This window comes from Leucoraja erinacea, chromosome 3 (assembly GCF_028641065.1).
Source record: "Leucoraja erinacea ecotype New England chromosome 3, Leri_hhj_1, whole genome shotgun sequence".
Taxonomy (NCBI): Eukaryota; Metazoa; Chordata; class Chondrichthyes; order Rajiformes; family Rajidae; genus Leucoraja; species Leucoraja erinaceus.
In genome coordinates this window covers 97,610,310-97,628,198 of record NC_073379.1, presented here as the reverse complement: position 1 = coordinate 97,628,198, position 17,889 = coordinate 97,610,310, and the positions used below count along the sequence as shown (strand labels likewise).

The window sequence follows — 17,889 nt, the reverse complement described above, 5'->3', positions numbered from 1 at the left end:
CCACGATCTTACAATATTGACCTTGTGTGTGTTGCCTGTAGCTCCACAAGGCCACACGGTAAACTTAAGCCTATATTTGGGACTCACTAGCATTTGTGACCCTCTTGGCAGATGTCCTATAGTACGGGAGTTGGCAAGCAGTCCAACCCTGCAATCCCTTGTATAGTTTTGTCCCTGGGTGCGATGGAGCTCTAATTCATAAGCATTACCAGTGTAGCAAGCTAGCATGAACTAAGAGATCTTTATCCCAAGCAAAACATGCGAGCGGATGGAACAAGTTTACATTACAAACACAATTCCTTCTCCTTGATTCAGACCACATTGAGGGGGGAAAGTTAATGCTTTCTCCTCCGTGACTAAAATCAACACTGAATTAGCTAAATTCAGAATCCATCTCCCCATCTCCATACTCTTACGGAAATTCACAAGCTTCCAGATTAAAAGGCAGTGACCTCTGGGTCTGCTGGCTGTCTCTCTATTGACCAACCTCCTCCCGGAAGAGCTTCAAAGTACCACCAGGAACCAAGTGGAAAATAATCAGAAAAAAATGTGCGTAGAGCCAAGAGAGAGGGTAGGAGATGGACACAAAATGCTGGAGTATCTCAGCGGGACAGGAAGCATCTCCGGAGAGGAACGGGTGATGTTTCGGGACGAGACCCTTCTTCAGATTGATGGTCTTGATCCGAAAGGTGACCCATTCCTTCTCTTCAGAGATGCTGCCCATCCCGCTGAGTTACTCCAGCATTTTGTGTCAATCTTTGGTTTAAACCAGCAATTGCACTTGTCAGAGCGAGCAGGAGTGCACTTCTAACCTCACCACAATAATCTGGGCCACGGTGTACTTGGGCCCAGTTAGCCGTCAGCCTCTAAATACTTTTACCCTCCACACTCTAGCTCACAAACTCTCAAAAACTAACTGATGAGCTGCATTGGTGAATTCAACACCTCAGTTTCCCCGTTTTAATCAAGCAGCCTATCGTCATGTTTGGCTTGGGTCTTTTGGTGACATTTTCAGGCATTGCTTTAGATTTCATCTTCCTTTGTCACTAGAATATTTCATGATCTTTTCCCCCTTCCCACCTCCTGGAGAGAGAATAATCCAAATTGTCCTCAGATAATCTTTTAAGCTACAAGCTTACGTGCCAAGTTTTAGACTCTTCGATATCCATTTGATATTGATGGCCCTCAGTCGATTTTAAATATGATAGCTGTCTGGTGATAGGGGTATTTACATCTCCGAGTTGACTGAAGCAGTGTATTCAAGAAACTGATATTTACTATAAGAATGTTTTATTTACATATTTTCATTCCGAGTCACTGCATATTAGTGTGTCTGGGATTAGTGGGCAGGAATTTCCTGCCAAGAGTGAGCCACCTGTGTTTACTGGTGCCTTACCCTCCAGGGCTGCACTCACTTGAGGTGCATCCACTAGCATCGCCTTTCTCAGGGAATCCCAAAACGAGTAGCAAGGCCTCAGATTTGTCAGGATCTTCCAATTTGTAAGTGGCTTCATGAGGACGGTCAGAACAAAGTAGAGAAGGCCCTGACACAACTTCCACACACAAACCCAACTACTACATTCTCAAATCATCACTTAGAAACATAGAAAATAGGTGCAGGAGTAGGCCATTCGGCCCTTTGAGCCTGCACCGCCATTCAATATGATTATGGCTGATCACCCAACTCAGTATCCCGTACCTGCCTTCTCTCCATACCCTCTGATCCCTTTAGCCACATCTAACTCCCTCTTAAATATAGCCAATGAACTGGCCTCAACTACCTTCTGCGGCAGAGAATTCCAGAGATTCACCACTCTCTGTGTGAATTTTTTTTTTCTCATCTCGGTCCTAAAAGATTTCCCCCTTATCCATAAATTGTGACCCCTTGTTCTATTAGAATTACAAACTTCATTGAATTGCCTTTTGATAAGAAATTGTAAAAGCACTTCAAAACAATGGAAAACACTTAAAAGCAACAACATGTTGTATTCAAGAGAGAGTTAAATGTAGCTCTCAGGGCTAACGGAATAAAGTGATATTGGGAGAAAGCAGGAACGGGGTACTAATTTTGGATGATCAGCCATGATTATATAGAATGGCTGATATATATATCGAAGGGCCAAATGTCCTACTCCTGCACCTATTTTTTATGTTTCTATCATATTTTAAAGTAAATCGAGGTAATTGTAGTACAATCAGCTCTTCTCAAGACGCTCCAGACGTCCATGCCGGCACATTTTTGTCCACGAGTCCTGAGATTCCTGATAGTTACAGAGGGAATTGCTCAGAACTACCCACATTTTTGGTAAATTCACCAAGGTTGCTAACAGAATTGCTACTCCCCCCCACCAAAACTGATCAATGATGATAAAAGGCCATTCTTATAAAAATGCTATGTCTTTACCTAAACTAAGGTCAGACCATTTTTATGAGATATATGTCATAAATATCTATATATTGTGTTTGTATGTGTTGGTTTATTATTACAGAGATACAGTGTATAAATTTGGTTGCATGCTATTCAGTATAATATACTGAATAGCATGCAAACAAATTTATACATCATTTGAATGGCATAATATACATCAGTACAATCAAGTCATACACAAATACAAGCGGTAGTGCAAAGAGAAAAATGCCAGCGTGCAGAATATAACCTTATGGCATTAGATATAATTTAGATATAATTTATTGCCACACAACCAGGGTCGGTGGAAATTTGGGTTGTCAGCAGCAGTACAATAATAAAGAACACACAACCACAATAAAACTGTAACACAAACATCCACCACAGCAATCATCACTGTGGTGGAAGGCACAGAATTTGGCCAGTCCTCCTCCTCCATCCCCCCCCGACAGGACCAGAGTCCCCCAGAAAGTGCAGATGAAGACCCCCCCCAGGCCCAGAGACCAAAACTGTACTCTGTAGTCTGATAATACTCCAGGTGTGGTCTCACCAACTTTTGCCCTGTACAACTGCAGTAGAACCTCTCTGCTCCTAGACTCAAATCCTTTTGCAATGAAAGCTAACATACCATTCGCTTTCTTTACTGCCTGCTGCACCTGCATGCCTACCTTCAATGACTGGTGTACCATGACACCCAGGTCTCGCTGCATCTCCCCCAATAAGGGTTTCCCAATCGGCCTAATTTTAAAGGAATTAGGGGGCATTAAAGTGACACTGAAGAAAGATATCAGCCATGATCTAAACAATTGGCAAATTGGGGACAAGGCGCAAATGCCAAGTGTTTGCTTTCATTTTTTTTTTTTTTTTTTAATTACGGCACTCCTGAAGATTTTTTAATGAATGAAATCAAGGCAGTAATCAAAACAAAAGCATGTCATCGGGTGTGGTGGGGAAATGGTTAAAATACAACAGCTGCTTTTGGGTACTGTTTAAATCCCTTCCTACTCCAAATAAATTTATGTTTTTTTTTTTTGCTTTATTAAGCTTTTCATTATTTAGCATGTCTAAAATAATCTTGACAAGCATGTTCAACAGCCCTCAAAAGGCATGTTGACATCATCTTCCAAGCAAGCTGGGAATCACAATGTCAGAGTCCAGTATATCCTGGTTTGTATCACAGGCCTATCCCATTTCTTATGTCGTGAATGTTGCTATTTTCAACCACCTGGTTAATTCTAGAATTGAAATTGAGCCAAGTATGATTGAACACGCTGCTACTGGTAGCTACTTTAAGAACTCAATCCCTGTTGCCACTTGATCTACTGTGGGCCATTTTACTGATCTGCTACTATCAATGGATCCTCAAGCAATAGATGCCACCAAAGCTGAACGTGCGCTGTATTTCTGCGTTCTCCCACTGAAATCAGTCAGATGTTTTTATTAATAAGTAATTGAAGTTTTACTTTGTATGCCATTTGGAAAAGGTAAATAATTTGAAACCACATTGTTTCCCTGCCTGTTTGGTACTGGAATACCATGATTTATTTCAGGCACTTATGTCAACAGTTAAAATTTAATATATGACATTATTTCTTGATTAAGGTCCAAATCAAACTTTATCCATAACAGCAAATGGAAATGTGATGTTTCATTTACTTGTGAATAATGAATCTTCATGGTTAATATTCTAACTTAACATGCACTACAATGCAATATCCTTATTATGAAAGTGAATCATAAAACACAGAGTTTGAAGAAATCCTGTGCATATATTAGTCTTATTGTCCTGACTAATGCTGAAGGCTCTGAAAAGCGTACGCATTTATTGTGTCTTTTCAAGGACAGTGATTGAGAATGACACAATTGAGTTGACACAAGTTGAATCGAGACTTATTTTAATTTTAAAAGTTGTTAGCTTGATAGAATTAATATTTCTTCATTTCTCCTTTTCCATGAAGGGGTAAAAGAGAGTTTGTGACTTTGCACTGTGTGCCAACATGTATCATAGCCATCTTCCTGTCAGCAATTATCATTCCTCAGCAACATGCTATTTAAAGCATGTATGTTAGTTCTAAATGGACAGTGGTGAGGGAGGCCACTGCAGGCAAAATCAGTAGGTAAGTAACAGGGAATGAAGGATATGAGTGCTATTGGTTAGAGCACAACTGGCAAAGCTGGTGAAAAGGCTTCATGCGAGGGGTGTGAGTAAAGGAATGATTCAGAAAGCTGTCAACTGTGAGTAAGCTGGGGAGTTGCCCCTTGAAATTACAAGGCAGGAAACACAGTGGATCCTGAAAGTGTGATGGGAAATGTCTACGTATCCATAGAGACAGAAAACATTGGAAAGAATCCGAACAATCAGGTCAAGACCCAGAGATATTAAAATCTTGAAATGCCTGCTTATAGGGTAATTTACTTCTCTTAAGACTGGATTGCCCAAACATTCATCCATCTATTCATGTTCTTTTGTTCTATGCTTTCAATAAAAGCTGTTCGACTTCATAGCAACAAGGCAAATTAAAGAGTACGGCATTTGCAATGAACCCATTCCAGCCTTCAGTGCGTATGGAGCATAGATCTTGTGTTGAAGTGAACAATTGATAAAATAGTACTTGGCAGAAGTAAACTTTAATCAGGTGCTCAAGTTGAAACACTGATGACAAACTTCAACCAGGGGCAAGAGTTGAAACATTCTTAATGTTTGTACAATTGATGTCCTGTTCCAATGTTCAATGACAAAACATAAGATAATCTCTATATTTACCCTGCTATAACTGTCTCTCTTGCTTTATAAAGCCTGGTTCTTTATCTTCTGGGAATGGAATTTCCAGCCGAGTTCTCCTAATCTTCCCATGCGAATTTATTCAAGACCACCAGCAATCCTAAAATAACTTGTACTGCTCTTGGCCAGACTGTGCTGAACTTAGTTGGCTGCCTCGCCTCACAGCCTGTGGTGTTCCCTCACCACTCCCTCCTGATAACCCCCATCCCCCAAACAGACTTCGCTATTCACCATTCAGGGGGCCAAGTGGAATGATGTCCACATCCGCAAAGCAGTACAGGTTCCAAGTGCAATGTGTAGGAAGGAACTGCAACTGCTGAGTTATACCGAAGACAGACACAAAACGCTGGAGTAACTCAGCGGGACAGGCAGCATCTCTGGAGAGTCTCCTCAGATCCTGGTGAACTTCTACCGCTGCACCATCGAGAGCATCCTTACCAACTGCATCACAGTATGGTATGGCAACTGCTCTGTCTCCGACCGGAAGGCATTGCAGAGAGTGGTGAAAATTGCCCAACGCATCACCGGTTCCACGCTCCCCTCCATTGAGTCTGTCCAAAGCAAGCGCTGTCTGCGGAGGGCGCTCAGCATCACCAAGGACTGCTCTCACATCAACCATGGACTGTTTACCCTCCTACCATCCGGGAGGCGCTACAGATCTCTCCGTTGCCGAACCAGCAGGTCGAGGAACAGCTTCTTTCCGGCGGCTGTCACTCTACTAAACAACGTACCTCGGTGACTGCCAATCAACAAGACCTAAGGACCTCTGACAACTGGCCAACATTTAACCGCTTTCCAAATCAATTAAAATATAGCGCACAAAAAAAAATGTTTCTCATGATATGTCAGTACACGCGACAGGAATAAACCAATACCATTACCATGTGCTGAACTCTGCAACCAGATGACTTACCAATGACAAACTAGGATAGTTCCCTCCATAATGGCCTGTTGTCCGTCAACTCAAAATGGCCATTCACAGAATTCCTCCTGTTCAATCTCCCATCCTGTACATTTCTCGCACTTCCTCCATTAACACGTCTGCATATTTCTTTTAAATTAACTATTGGATAGTGGGCATCACCGTGGAGTTCAGTGCTTGTGGCCGATCCGATTATAACTACATGTTAGACTACGGCAAGAGGGAAAGTGTGAGTGAACTGTTGTGAGATTTGGCCAGAGTGTGGCTTAAAGCCAGTGAGTTTCCTCACACTAATGCATGTCAGCAAATATTTTCTCACAATCACTCCTGTGTTTGTTTCCAACTTGTTTCATGCTTCCCACATTTTTGCTCTGTCTGGTTCTTTCATCTGTCTGGTCGTTTAGGATTTTGTTTAATCAACAACTTTCCTATGTTATCAAGAACAGACCAGATCAAATGTACATTTATTCTGCAAGAGTTCCAAAGTTGTTGGTCTAAATACAGTGCGTATGTCAGAGGGTACTGAAGAGCCGTTAGATATATCACTGGGTGATGGGAGTTCTTTTCACGTAACCAAGGACTACACCCATTTTAACACTCACGACCAAAGAAAATAATGGGATCTTTATATATTGATGCTTAGGTTTTGCGTACTGATTTTTTTTTCTCTACGATCTTTATCATTGGGAAACAAAACTTACAAAATTCTTAAGGGGTTGGACAGGCTCGATGCAGGAAGATTGTTCCCGATGTTGGGGAAGTCCAAAACTAGGGGTCACAGTTTAAGGATAAGAGGGAAGCCTTTTAGGACCGAGATGAGAAAAACATTTTTCACACAGAGAGTGGTGAATCTGTGGAATTCTCTGCCACAGAAGGTAGGTGAGGCCAGTTCATTGGCTTCATTTAAGAGGGAGTTAGATGTGGCCTTTGCAGCTAAAGGGATCAGGGGGTATGGAGAGAAGGCAGGTACAGGATACTGAGTTGGATGATCAGCCATGATCATATTGAATGGCGGTGCAGGCTCGAAGGGCCGAATTTCCTACTCCTGCACCTATTTTCTATGTTTCTATGTTTCTAAAAGCACTCAAGTAAATTACACATAGCTATGATGCTAAAATAAACAAAACATGAAATGAGCTAATATAATAAATCACTTAGCTTGTTGCAACGAAAGGCAATCACAAGGAAATAAATGTTTTAGCAAGTAATCCCCCAAATACTTTTATAAGATTACGCATTATGCATCTATAACTCCATATTATTACATTTTTAAGACCTTTCTGGTGATGCGTCTTCTTTAAATACATTAGCAACTTCAGAGAATCATTTGATGATCAGAATTGCAATACAACTGTCTCAAGATTTGGTGTCCATACAGCCTATTGATCAAATCGGGACTACAACATAGAAACATAGAAAATAGGTGCAGGAGTAGGCCATTCGGCCCTTCGAGCCTGCACCGCCATTCAATATGATCATGGCTGATCATCCAACTCAGTATCCTGTACCTGCCTTCTCTCCATACCCCCTGATCCCTTTAGCCACAAGGGCCACATCTAACTCCCTCTTAAATATAGCCAATGAACTGGCCTCAACTACCTTCTGCGGGAGAGAATTCCAGAGATTCACCACTCACTGTGTGAAAAATGTTTTCCTCATCTCGGTCCTAAAAAGATTTCCCCCTTATCCTTAAACTGTGACCCCTTGTTCTGGACTTCCCCAACATCGGGAACAATCTTCCTGCATCTAGCCTGTCCAACCCCTTAAGAATTTTGTAAGCTTCTATAAGATCCCCCCTCAATCTTCTAAATTCTAGCAAGTACAAGCCGAGTCTATCCAGTCTTTCTTCATATGAAAGTCCTGACATCCCAGGAATCAGTCTGGTGAACCTTCTCTGTACTCCCTCTATGGCATGAATGTCTTTCCTCAGATCAGATTCCTCAGAACATGTAGGTCAAAAAGTAACACAGCCAAGCTCAAGGTGGACCTGTTGACCATTTCCTTATCATTAATTCAGAGGGAGATCAATGCCTTCATTGGAAGAAATTATAATAACACCCCCCATCTGACATTTAGTACCAGTTTTTCACTCCAAGATCTTCAGTTTCCTCCCACACTCCAATGGCCTACAGGTTTGTAGGTTAATTGGCTATATGTGTAAATTGTCCCTTATGTGTGTAGGATAGTGTTAATGTGTGGGGATCGCTGGTCGGTGCAGACTCGGTTGGCCGAAGGGCCTGTTTCCGTGCTGTATCTCTAAACTAAATTAAACAGTTGCCATTGATGAATCTTTAACTTCAAGTAATCCTTGAAGATCAATTAAAATGGAGGAAAGAAGTTAATAATTAGAGAGAATAGGATCATTACGTACAGTTAATTTGCTTGTTGCTATGCCAGGAGATTTAACCTCCAACTCCGACACCACACATATGGCTGCAATACATATAATCAATAGCATCCACTGTTGCAACACACCAAGTTTTCTTTGGCCATGCCTCTGAGATCCATGCTTACTGTCACGAAAATGAAACAGCAAAATTTCAGGAACACCATTAATTCCCGGTTTTCCTTTAAAAAAAAATGGTGCATGTCTGTGGTGACATGTTGCAAACAGCACGACGCTAAATAATCCAATATAGCAGTTCTGAGTTTACCTCGATAAAAGAAACAACACAAACCAGTGCTGTAATGAACAAGCTGGATTAACAGCTGCGGCCCACCTGCAGTCCGTCTGTTTTTTTTCTTTCGTTTTGTTCCTTGTCATGTTTTAGTTAATTTTGTTTTATTAAGTTGTGTATGTGTGTGGGTGGGGTGGGAGAAACATGCTTTGGCCTCTTCCTTCGGGGGATGCGACTTTTTCTTCGGTCGTATCCCCCGTCTCCGTCTGCGCCGAGGCCTAATGGCGGAGCTGGCGGCAACGGAGCTGTAGCAGCGGCAGCAGCGGTGGAGACCCGGCTCGGCCCTGGAGCTGTGGCGGCGGCAGCGGCAGGGGCAGTGGAGACCTGACTCGGCACCGAAGCTGTAGCGGCGGCAGCAGCAGCAGTGGCAGCGGAGACCTGACTCGGCCCTGGAGCTGTGGCGGAGGCAGCGGCAGCGGCGGCGGAGACCCGACTCGGCCTCTGAGCTGTGGCGAGGCAGCGACCACCCGCGGAGTTTGAACGGTCGCCTCGGCGCAGAGGGAGAACAAAGAGGGAAGAGCCAGAGACTTTAAGATTTTGCCTTCCACCACAGTGAGGAGGTGTTTGGTGAACTCACTGTGGTGGATGGTTAAATTTGTGATGACTATGTGTTTTGTCATTTTTTTTAATTATATGTATGACTGCAGGGAAACAGAATTTCGTTCAGACCGAAAGGTCTGAATGACAATAAACAAATCTAATCTAATCTAAAAAAGCTGGATTAGCGCTATTGCATTTTTGTTTATTAAATTGTATACAGAGTACTATGTTTGCATGTTATCTTGTGCTGCTGCAAGTAAGAATTTCATTGCACTATCTTGGACATATGACAATGAATCACTCTTGACTCTTGATCATGTACAACTCTATCGGAAACTCTCAGACATTTATTGTAGGTTCCTTCTGCACAGCCCTATGAAAATCCCGGACCTGCCAAACCATACCAACAATGCAAGGATTGCAATAATTCAAAAAAAAAAAAAAAAAAAAAATCTGCTTTGGGTAACCAGAGATGGCCAATTAATATGACTTTCCCAGCAGGAGCTACACCCCAAGAACATCATTTTTTTTTAAAAAGGGGGGTATTGGTGGGTTAACGGCTGCAACCGTAAAAGCAAAAAGCCTCTAATTTGATCTTCTAAATTAAGAGTAAATTTATTCCATGACATTTGCCGTGATTTAACAATCTGAAAATGTTAATTGGCATCTGTCATTTGCAAGAACATTGAAACAAGAATAGGAGAGCAAATTGAGCTCATTTCCATCAGTAAACTGCCACCATTTTCCGTTTCACAGTAACAGATTGAATTACAATGGGTGCTGAAGGTCCACATGAACATCATGAAAGATATGATAATGTGTTAATCGATAGGATGCTGAAAAAATGGGAAAATCACTAACCTAATTGATAAAAGCACTGCTCCAAGACGTGCTTATATGTGCCTCTAAACAACCACCCTCTGAAACGCTGTAAATTGTACTTCCATTTCTTTTTCAGTTGAGGTAACTTTCAATACAGACTTTGTAGATGACTTGCAAAAATCCTTGTTACCACAGAGTAAAATTAATTTTAACTGCCAAGCAATATATCGAAAAGCTGTCAAACTGCCATTTCCGTGGATTGTGGAATTCAAACACGGCTGTGTAATTGTTCGTTAAACGTCAACAATTCACCTTCATTAACTTATTCAGTGTATAATACTCCATAAATATTTACAGAAATCTTCTTTTCGATTGTAAGGACATTTCTATGGGGTCATGAAAGCATTTTATCTTTAAAGTCATTAAATGTGGGATCTGAAAGTGAAATGAGCCTTAAATAGTTTCACTCAGGAATAAATTCTTTACACAGCCATGACATCTCGTATCAAACTACAATCTCTGAATAGAACAGATGACCCTCAAATGATCAAACATAAAAGTTGCCATTATCTTAATTCATCCAATAAATGCTGTAAATTTGAATGCACAGAAGGAGCTGTTAACAACGCAATCTCTTTCAAAAGTACGTCTAAGAATGATAAAAAGGTACTCACCGATATAAAGCGAAGAATCCCTCTTGCGTACATGATCATCAATGTAGGAGACTCCCAGTGGTTGAATAGGAGTTGCTCCAGCCCCAATGATAACCTGGGCTACAATAACCAGGACATACATCATGTTTGTTGTTTCCGTTTCTGCACAAGTCTTTAGATTCTTCTCTATCTTAATTTGTGTTTCCTCCAAGGAAAGGTTTGTGATACAGGTGTCCTTCAATGCGGATGTATCCACCTGCTTGTATTTATACTGATGGCTTAAAAATTCAGGCAGAGCACAAAACAAGGACCCAATGGCCATTATGATTCCACCGCAGCCTATCAGTCGCGGCCTATGACCCTTGCCACCGAAATAGCTCACCAACAAAATTATCATGAGGTTCCCTATCTCAAAGCTGCTTGCAATCACTCCCAGTTCCGTGCTATGCAGGTCGAACCGTCTCTCCAGTGTCGTTAGAATACTGACCTGTGAAACACATGAGAAAGAGCTTAATCAGTATCCAGAAAAATGTGGAGAATTAAGTTTAAAGAACAAGAACTTGCCCCCCCACCCCAGCCCAATTTGAGGAAGAATGTGCTGATACTGGAGAGGGATGAGTAGAGGTTTGCAAGAATGGTCCCAGGGATGATTGGGTTAATGTAAGAGGCTCTGGGCCTGTACTTGCCGGAGTTTAGAAGAATAATGGGAGGTCTCATTGAAACCTACCGAATAATACAAGGCCGAATAATAAAATAAAATAATAAAAGTGGACGTGGAGAGGATGTTTCCAATAGTGGGTATGTCCAGGACCAGAGGGCCCAGCCTCAGAATGAAAAGACTTACCTTTAGAATGGATACAAGGCAGAATTTCTTAGGCCAAAAGGTGGTGAATCTGTGGAAGTCATTGCCACAGACGGTAGTGGAGGTCATATCACAGAGTAATTTTAATGCAGAGATTGATAGGTTCTTGGTTCGTAAAGGCATCAAAAGTTATTGGGGGAAAAGGCAAAAGAACAGGTTTGGAAAATTAGATCAGCCATGAGTAGCAGAGGATGGGCCAAATGGCCTAATCCTGCTCCTGTGCCTTATGAACTTGGCTAATGATTAGTTACTCTTAAGGCTTGAGTCTATTTCACAGCATATTTTAAAACCTTTTGTGAAAAGTGGGTTATTTCCTGTTTGCAAAAGATTTTGTCATGTCATCATCCATAATTAGACGTGGTATGATAAAAGGGCACTGTGTATGGTAGCCATTTGATAATATTACAATAAAAAGGAGAGCTGCTGGAGGAACTTAATGAATCAAGCAGCATCTTTGGAGGGAAATGGACAGTCCAAGTTTCTGAACAAGACTACTTCTGGACTGAAAGAGCAGTAATAAAATAGTCAGTATAAAGAGGTGGAGTAGAGGGATGGGGAAAAAGCTGGCAAGCAATAAATGGTTACAGGTGAGAAGAGCCTGATAAACAGATAAGGCGTGGGGGAGGGAAGAATAGAGATGGTGTCAGAGACTGGGAGGTGATGAGTGACTAAGGGCTGCAAATTCTGGAATCTGATAGGAAAGTGCAAATTGGAACTGAATACAAAAGGATTGTGGCAGATGGGAACTAATAGAAGATGAGATGAGCATTGAGATGGGTGAAATGGAATCTGTTGAGAGGAGTGTGTGGGTGATGGGTGGAGTGTGGGTGATGGGTGGGGTGTGGTTGAATGGTGGGCCAACAGGATGTGGGTGATGGGTGGGGAGGGAAGTGTGGGTGATGGGCAGGGCGGGGGGGGGGGGGTGTGGGTGATGGGTGGAGTGTGGTTGAATGGTGGGGCGAGGGGGTTGGGTGATGGGTGGGGAGGGGAGTGTGGGTGATCGGTGGGGTGGGGGAAAGGGGATCTGGTGAGGAGTGCATGGGTAATGGGCAGATGGGGTACATTAGGAAAGGCGAAGGAATCAAGTGATAGGGCACTCGGGGCCTATAGTGGACAGAGGGTGTGTGAGAAGACCAGGCTCGATAGGAAGAAAGAGAAAGGGAGTGAGGGGGTTCAGGCTACCTGAAACTGTGGAATTAAAAGTTCACGTTATTGGGTTGCACCAGCAGAATATAAGATGATGCTCCCTGGCTGTGGTGTGGGCCAGGGACAGGCAGGTCAATGAAGGAATGGAAAGAGGAATTAAACAAATCCAGATCCACTATGTTTAAATGGCTCTCCTGGTTGTAAGCCATTTTAATTCCTCACAATCACATCTCCTCCCACTGCATACCCATGCCATGCCAGCCTGCCCACCTGCCAATGCTCAGCCGTCCCCTCCCACTGATGCCATCTTCCTTTCACCTTCCCAAATGTAAAACTGCAGCCTTAATTTATCTTAATTTATCACCTCCCAGCCTCTTCCACTATCTCTACCCTTCCCTCCTCCACCTGACTTTATTTCTTTTGACTATTTTCACCCATATACAATTGATTCAACAAAGATATCTTGCAACATAAGAAAAGCTGCCTTGATAAAGAGGAACCCAATTAACTATTTATATCTTTTTACTGCCAATTGACAAAGAACCAACAAACAATTAGCCAATGGTGTGAACTTCATAAAATCATAAGTGATAGGAGCAGAATTAGGCCATCAAATCCACTCCGCCATTCAATCATGGCTGATCTATCTCTCCCTCCTAGCCCCATATCCTCTGACACCTGTATCAATCAAGAATCTATTTATTTCTGCCTTAAATATATCCACTGATGGCCTTCTGTGGCAACGATGTTCACAGATTCACCACCCTCTGATTAAAGAAATTCCTCCTCATCTCCTTCCTAAAATAATGTCCTTTATTTCTGAGACTATAACTCTCCTACTAGTGGAAACATCCTCTCCCCATCCACCCTATCCAAGCCTTTCACTATTCTGTATGTTTCAATGAGGTGTCTCCCCCTTCCCCTCATCCTTCTAAACTCCAGCGAGTACAGGCCCAGTGCCGTCAAATGCCCATCATATGTTAACCTACTCATTCCTGGGATCATTCTCGTAAACCTCCTCCTGACCCTCTCCAGAGCCAGCACATCCTTCCTCGGATATGGTGCCCAAAATTGCTCACACTATTCCAACTGCGGCCTGACTAGCGCCTTATAGAGCCTCAGCATTACATCCCTTTTTACTTAGAATGATGAAGTGACCAGTAGAGTAATACCAGAGATATAATCATATAGAAAAACAAACTGCTACCATCACATTTTTGTAGCCAAAGTAAATCAAAAGATGAGGGCACCCCGTTTCAATCTATGACATGGAGCTGCTGTCAATATGTAATATGAGTTAACCGAATAAATACAATGAGATAAGGGAAATGATTGATACTGTACTAAACTATGGTCAAATAGAGGGTAAGAACTCTGCTGCAAAATACCATTCACAGAATAAAGAGAAGAAAACATTGAAACCAGCTGATGACAAGAGTTTGCAAAATGACTGCAATGTGAAGAGGAAATATTCTCTGAAGGCTGTGAGCAAATGATGCTGGTATGCACATCAATTGAAAATTAAGCTACATTCATCAACAATGTTTTTACACCTTCTTCTGTTTTGATTTTGTGACCAATCAACTTCTAATTTTATAAACTAATGACTAAAACGTGTAAAACCAAATTAAAATTTAATTTTCAACATTTTAGAGGTGCCGATATGCCGACCAATTGTATCGTCAAAAAAACAGCATTGCCCTCCAGTGACTTTGGTGTCAACTCTGCCCCCCGCACTCACTCGGCAACTGTCTGGTACCAATGGGCAACATATGACCATTCTCTACTCTTGGCCATAATGAAGAGTCATTACACCAAAGCTATCAGGCTGTGAACCAACATTTTAAAAATCTATCACTTCTCTGTTATATATAGTTAACTCTACTCATTCTCAGTTGAATTAGGGTTGGGATAATAATAATAATAATAATAATCTTATTTATATAGCACATTTTTAGTCAACTTGCATTGACCCCAAAGTGCTTCACATAATTACATTACATTTACACACAGGCAAAGGTGGGTGAAGTGCCTTGCCCCAAGGACACAACGACAGTATGCACTCCAAGCGGGATTCGAACCGGCTACCTTCCGGTCGCCAGCCGAACACTTAGCCCATTGTGCCATCTGTCGTCCCACAATGATCAGATGCTCCCAAAAGGTGTGCAAAAAATTCCTGGATTTCATACAAAGGGATTTTGTATTAGATAAGTAGCATTTATTTAGTACTCTAGTTACGCTGTTGTTTACAATTGCTAAGAGTTACAACCTCAATGCTTGACCAAGAAGAATGGTAATATTTGACAGGATAGAATACAATTGTTCTATTGGTAATTTCAGAGTTGTACCACATAAAACATAGTGAGGCTGGAGCTTTTACCTGCCTCTATGAAATGGATTCTGTATCCTAGACTAAAGACGCCAGAGCCATATTGACATTTGAAACGGATGAAAGTGCATTAAAATTACTGTTTTCTCAACTACACGAATTCTACAAAACTAGATGTAGAAGATCCAGGGCCTGATCAAATATATCCGAGGTCATTGTGGGAAGCCAGAGAGGAGATTGCCAGAGGCGTGGGTCAAGTCGTCTTTGAACACACGAGAGGTGCCGGAAGACTAGAGGGTGACAAATGTTGTGCCTCTATTCAAGAAGTGCTGACGGGAAAATGCTGGGAAATATAGGCCAGTGAATTTAACATCTGTAGTTGGAAAGTTACTGGAGAGTATTCTGAGGAATAGGTTACACAGGCATTTGGATGGGCAAGGGCTGATTAAGGATAATCAGCATGGGTTTTTACATGGTTAGTCATGTCTCACAAATCTGATTGAGTATTTTGAAGACGTGACCAAAAAGGTCGATGAGGGCAGAGCTGAGATGTTGTATATATGGACTTCAGCAAAGCATTCGACATGGTAGGCAGCTCTGGAAGTTTTGATTGCATAGGATCCAAGGATAGCTGAATGGATAGAAAATTGACTTCATGGAAGGAAGCTGAGAGTGATGGCAGAAGGTTGCTTCTTGGACTGTAGGCTTGTGATGAGTGGTGTGCCTCAGGCTTCAATGCTGGGCCCGTTACTGTTTGTTGTCTACATCAATGATTTGGATGAGAACATACACGGCAAGATTAGCAAGTTTGCAGATGATACAGACAGCTATATTTAAGAGGGAGTTAGATGTGGCCCTTCTGGCTAAGGGGATCAGGGGGTATGGAGAGAAGGCAGGTACGGGATACTGAGTTGGATGATCAGCCATGATCATATTGAATGGCGGTGCAGGCTCGAAGGGCCGAATGGCCTACTCCTGCACATAATTTCTATGTTTCTACACAAAAGTGGGTGGTTTTGCAGATGGTGAAGATAGTTGTGTAAAATTGCAGCAGGATCTTGATCGATTGGCCAGGTGGGCTGAGGAATGGTTGATGGAATTTAATATAGAGAAATGTGAGGTGTTGCTTTTTGGGAAGTCTAACATGGGCAAGACCCCCACAGTGAATGGTAGAGCTCTGGGGAGTGTTGTGGAGCAGAGAGATCTAGTAGGTGCAAGTTCATGGTTCCTTGAAGGTGGAGTCGCAGATAGATAGGGTAGTCATAAAGACATTTGGCACATTGGCCTTCATCAGTCAGAGTATTTATTGAGTATAGAAGTTGGGAGGTCATGTTGCAGTTGTATAAGACATTGGCGAGGCCACATTTAGAGTATTGTGTTCAGTTCTGGGCACCATGTTATAGGAAAGATGTTGTAAAGCTAGAACGGGTACAGAGAAGATTTACAAGGATGTTGCCAGGGCTAGAGGGTGTGAGCTCTAGGGAGAGGTTGAGTCGACTGGGACTCTATTCCTTGGAAAGGAGGAGGATAAGGGGCTATCTTATTGAGGTGTATAAAATCATGAGAGAAATAGATCAGGTAGATTGAGTCTCTTTGAGTAAGTGAATCGAGGGCCAGAGGATATAGATTTAAGGTGAAGGAGAAAAGATTTAATAGGAATCTGAGGGGTAACTTTTTCACACAAAGGGTGGTCTGTATGTGGAACAAGCTGCCAGAGAAGATAGTTGAGGCAGGGACTGTCCCAACATTTAAGAAACTGTTACATAGAAACTTACCGGTAGGCGGCGCGACTCTGGTCAGCAGCGGCCTCTGCAGCCTGTCCGCGTTTTTATTATTTTTTGTCTATGTTTATATGTAGTTTTTGTTATTTTATGTTGGGGTGTGTGTGTGGGAGGGGGGGGAAACTTTTAAATTTCTCCCTGCACTGGAGACCCGACCTTTTTTTCGTCGGGTCTCAGTTGTCGTTGAGGCCGCAACGAGGAGCGGCCTCCAACAGGAAGAAGCCGGGGACTCAGGTGCCGACTCACCGTCAACGTCGCGGGGATGGCCGAGTCCGGAGTGGGTGGAGCGGTGGAGGAGCGCTGCTGCTGCTGCTGCTGCTGCTGCTGCTACCGGAGAGTCGGAGGCTCCAACGGCAGGTCTGTGGACGGCGGCACCGGGAGCCCGCGGGTCCCTGGAGGGGGACCGCTTTTCGGGGCTCCTGCAACGGCGACTTCTCCCGCCCGAGTTGCGGGGTTGAAGAGCTCCTGGAGCAGGGCCTAACATCACTGCCCCGCAGGTGGCTTGGAATGGCCGCGGGACTCTGGCGAGCTTCACGCCAGGGGGCTCTATTGACACCAAGACCCGGTGTGCGACCTCGCAGACACCCGGCGTGGCATTTTAATGGCCGTCTGGGACAATTGCCATCGCCAGATGTTGGGGGCTTTGACTTTGACTCTGACAAGGATGTTGGGGGGGGGGTGAGTGCAGTGGAGAGATGAGTTTTTTTTTTGGCCTTGGAAATCACAGCTATGTGATGGATGTATTGAGGTGTGTAAAATTGTAAATTATGTTGTGTCTGGGGTCTATTTGTGTGTAATGTATGGCTGCAGAAACGGCATTTCATTTGGACCTCCAGGGGTCCAAATGACAATTAAATAGACTATTGACTATTGACTATTGACATAGGGACAGGTTTGGAGGGATATGGACCAAAAGCAGGCAGGTGGGACTAATGTAGCTGGGACATGTTGGCCGGCAAGTTGGGCC

General features: G+C 42.9%; 1 protein-coding gene across 1 annotated transcript in view; it reads right to left on the bottom strand.

The window, feature by feature from the left end:
* The window catches only part of LOC129695863 (solute carrier organic anion transporter family member 3A1-like), a 302,938-nt gene that overhangs the window by 262,582 nt on the left and 22,467 nt on the right, over positions 1-17,889 (bottom strand). Inside the window, exon 2 of the mRNA XM_055633268.1 lies at positions 10,826-11,291. Within this exon, the coding sequence (XP_055489243.1) occupies positions 10,826-11,291 (466 nt within the window). The remainder of the gene's footprint in view (positions 1-10,825; positions 11,292-17,889) is intronic.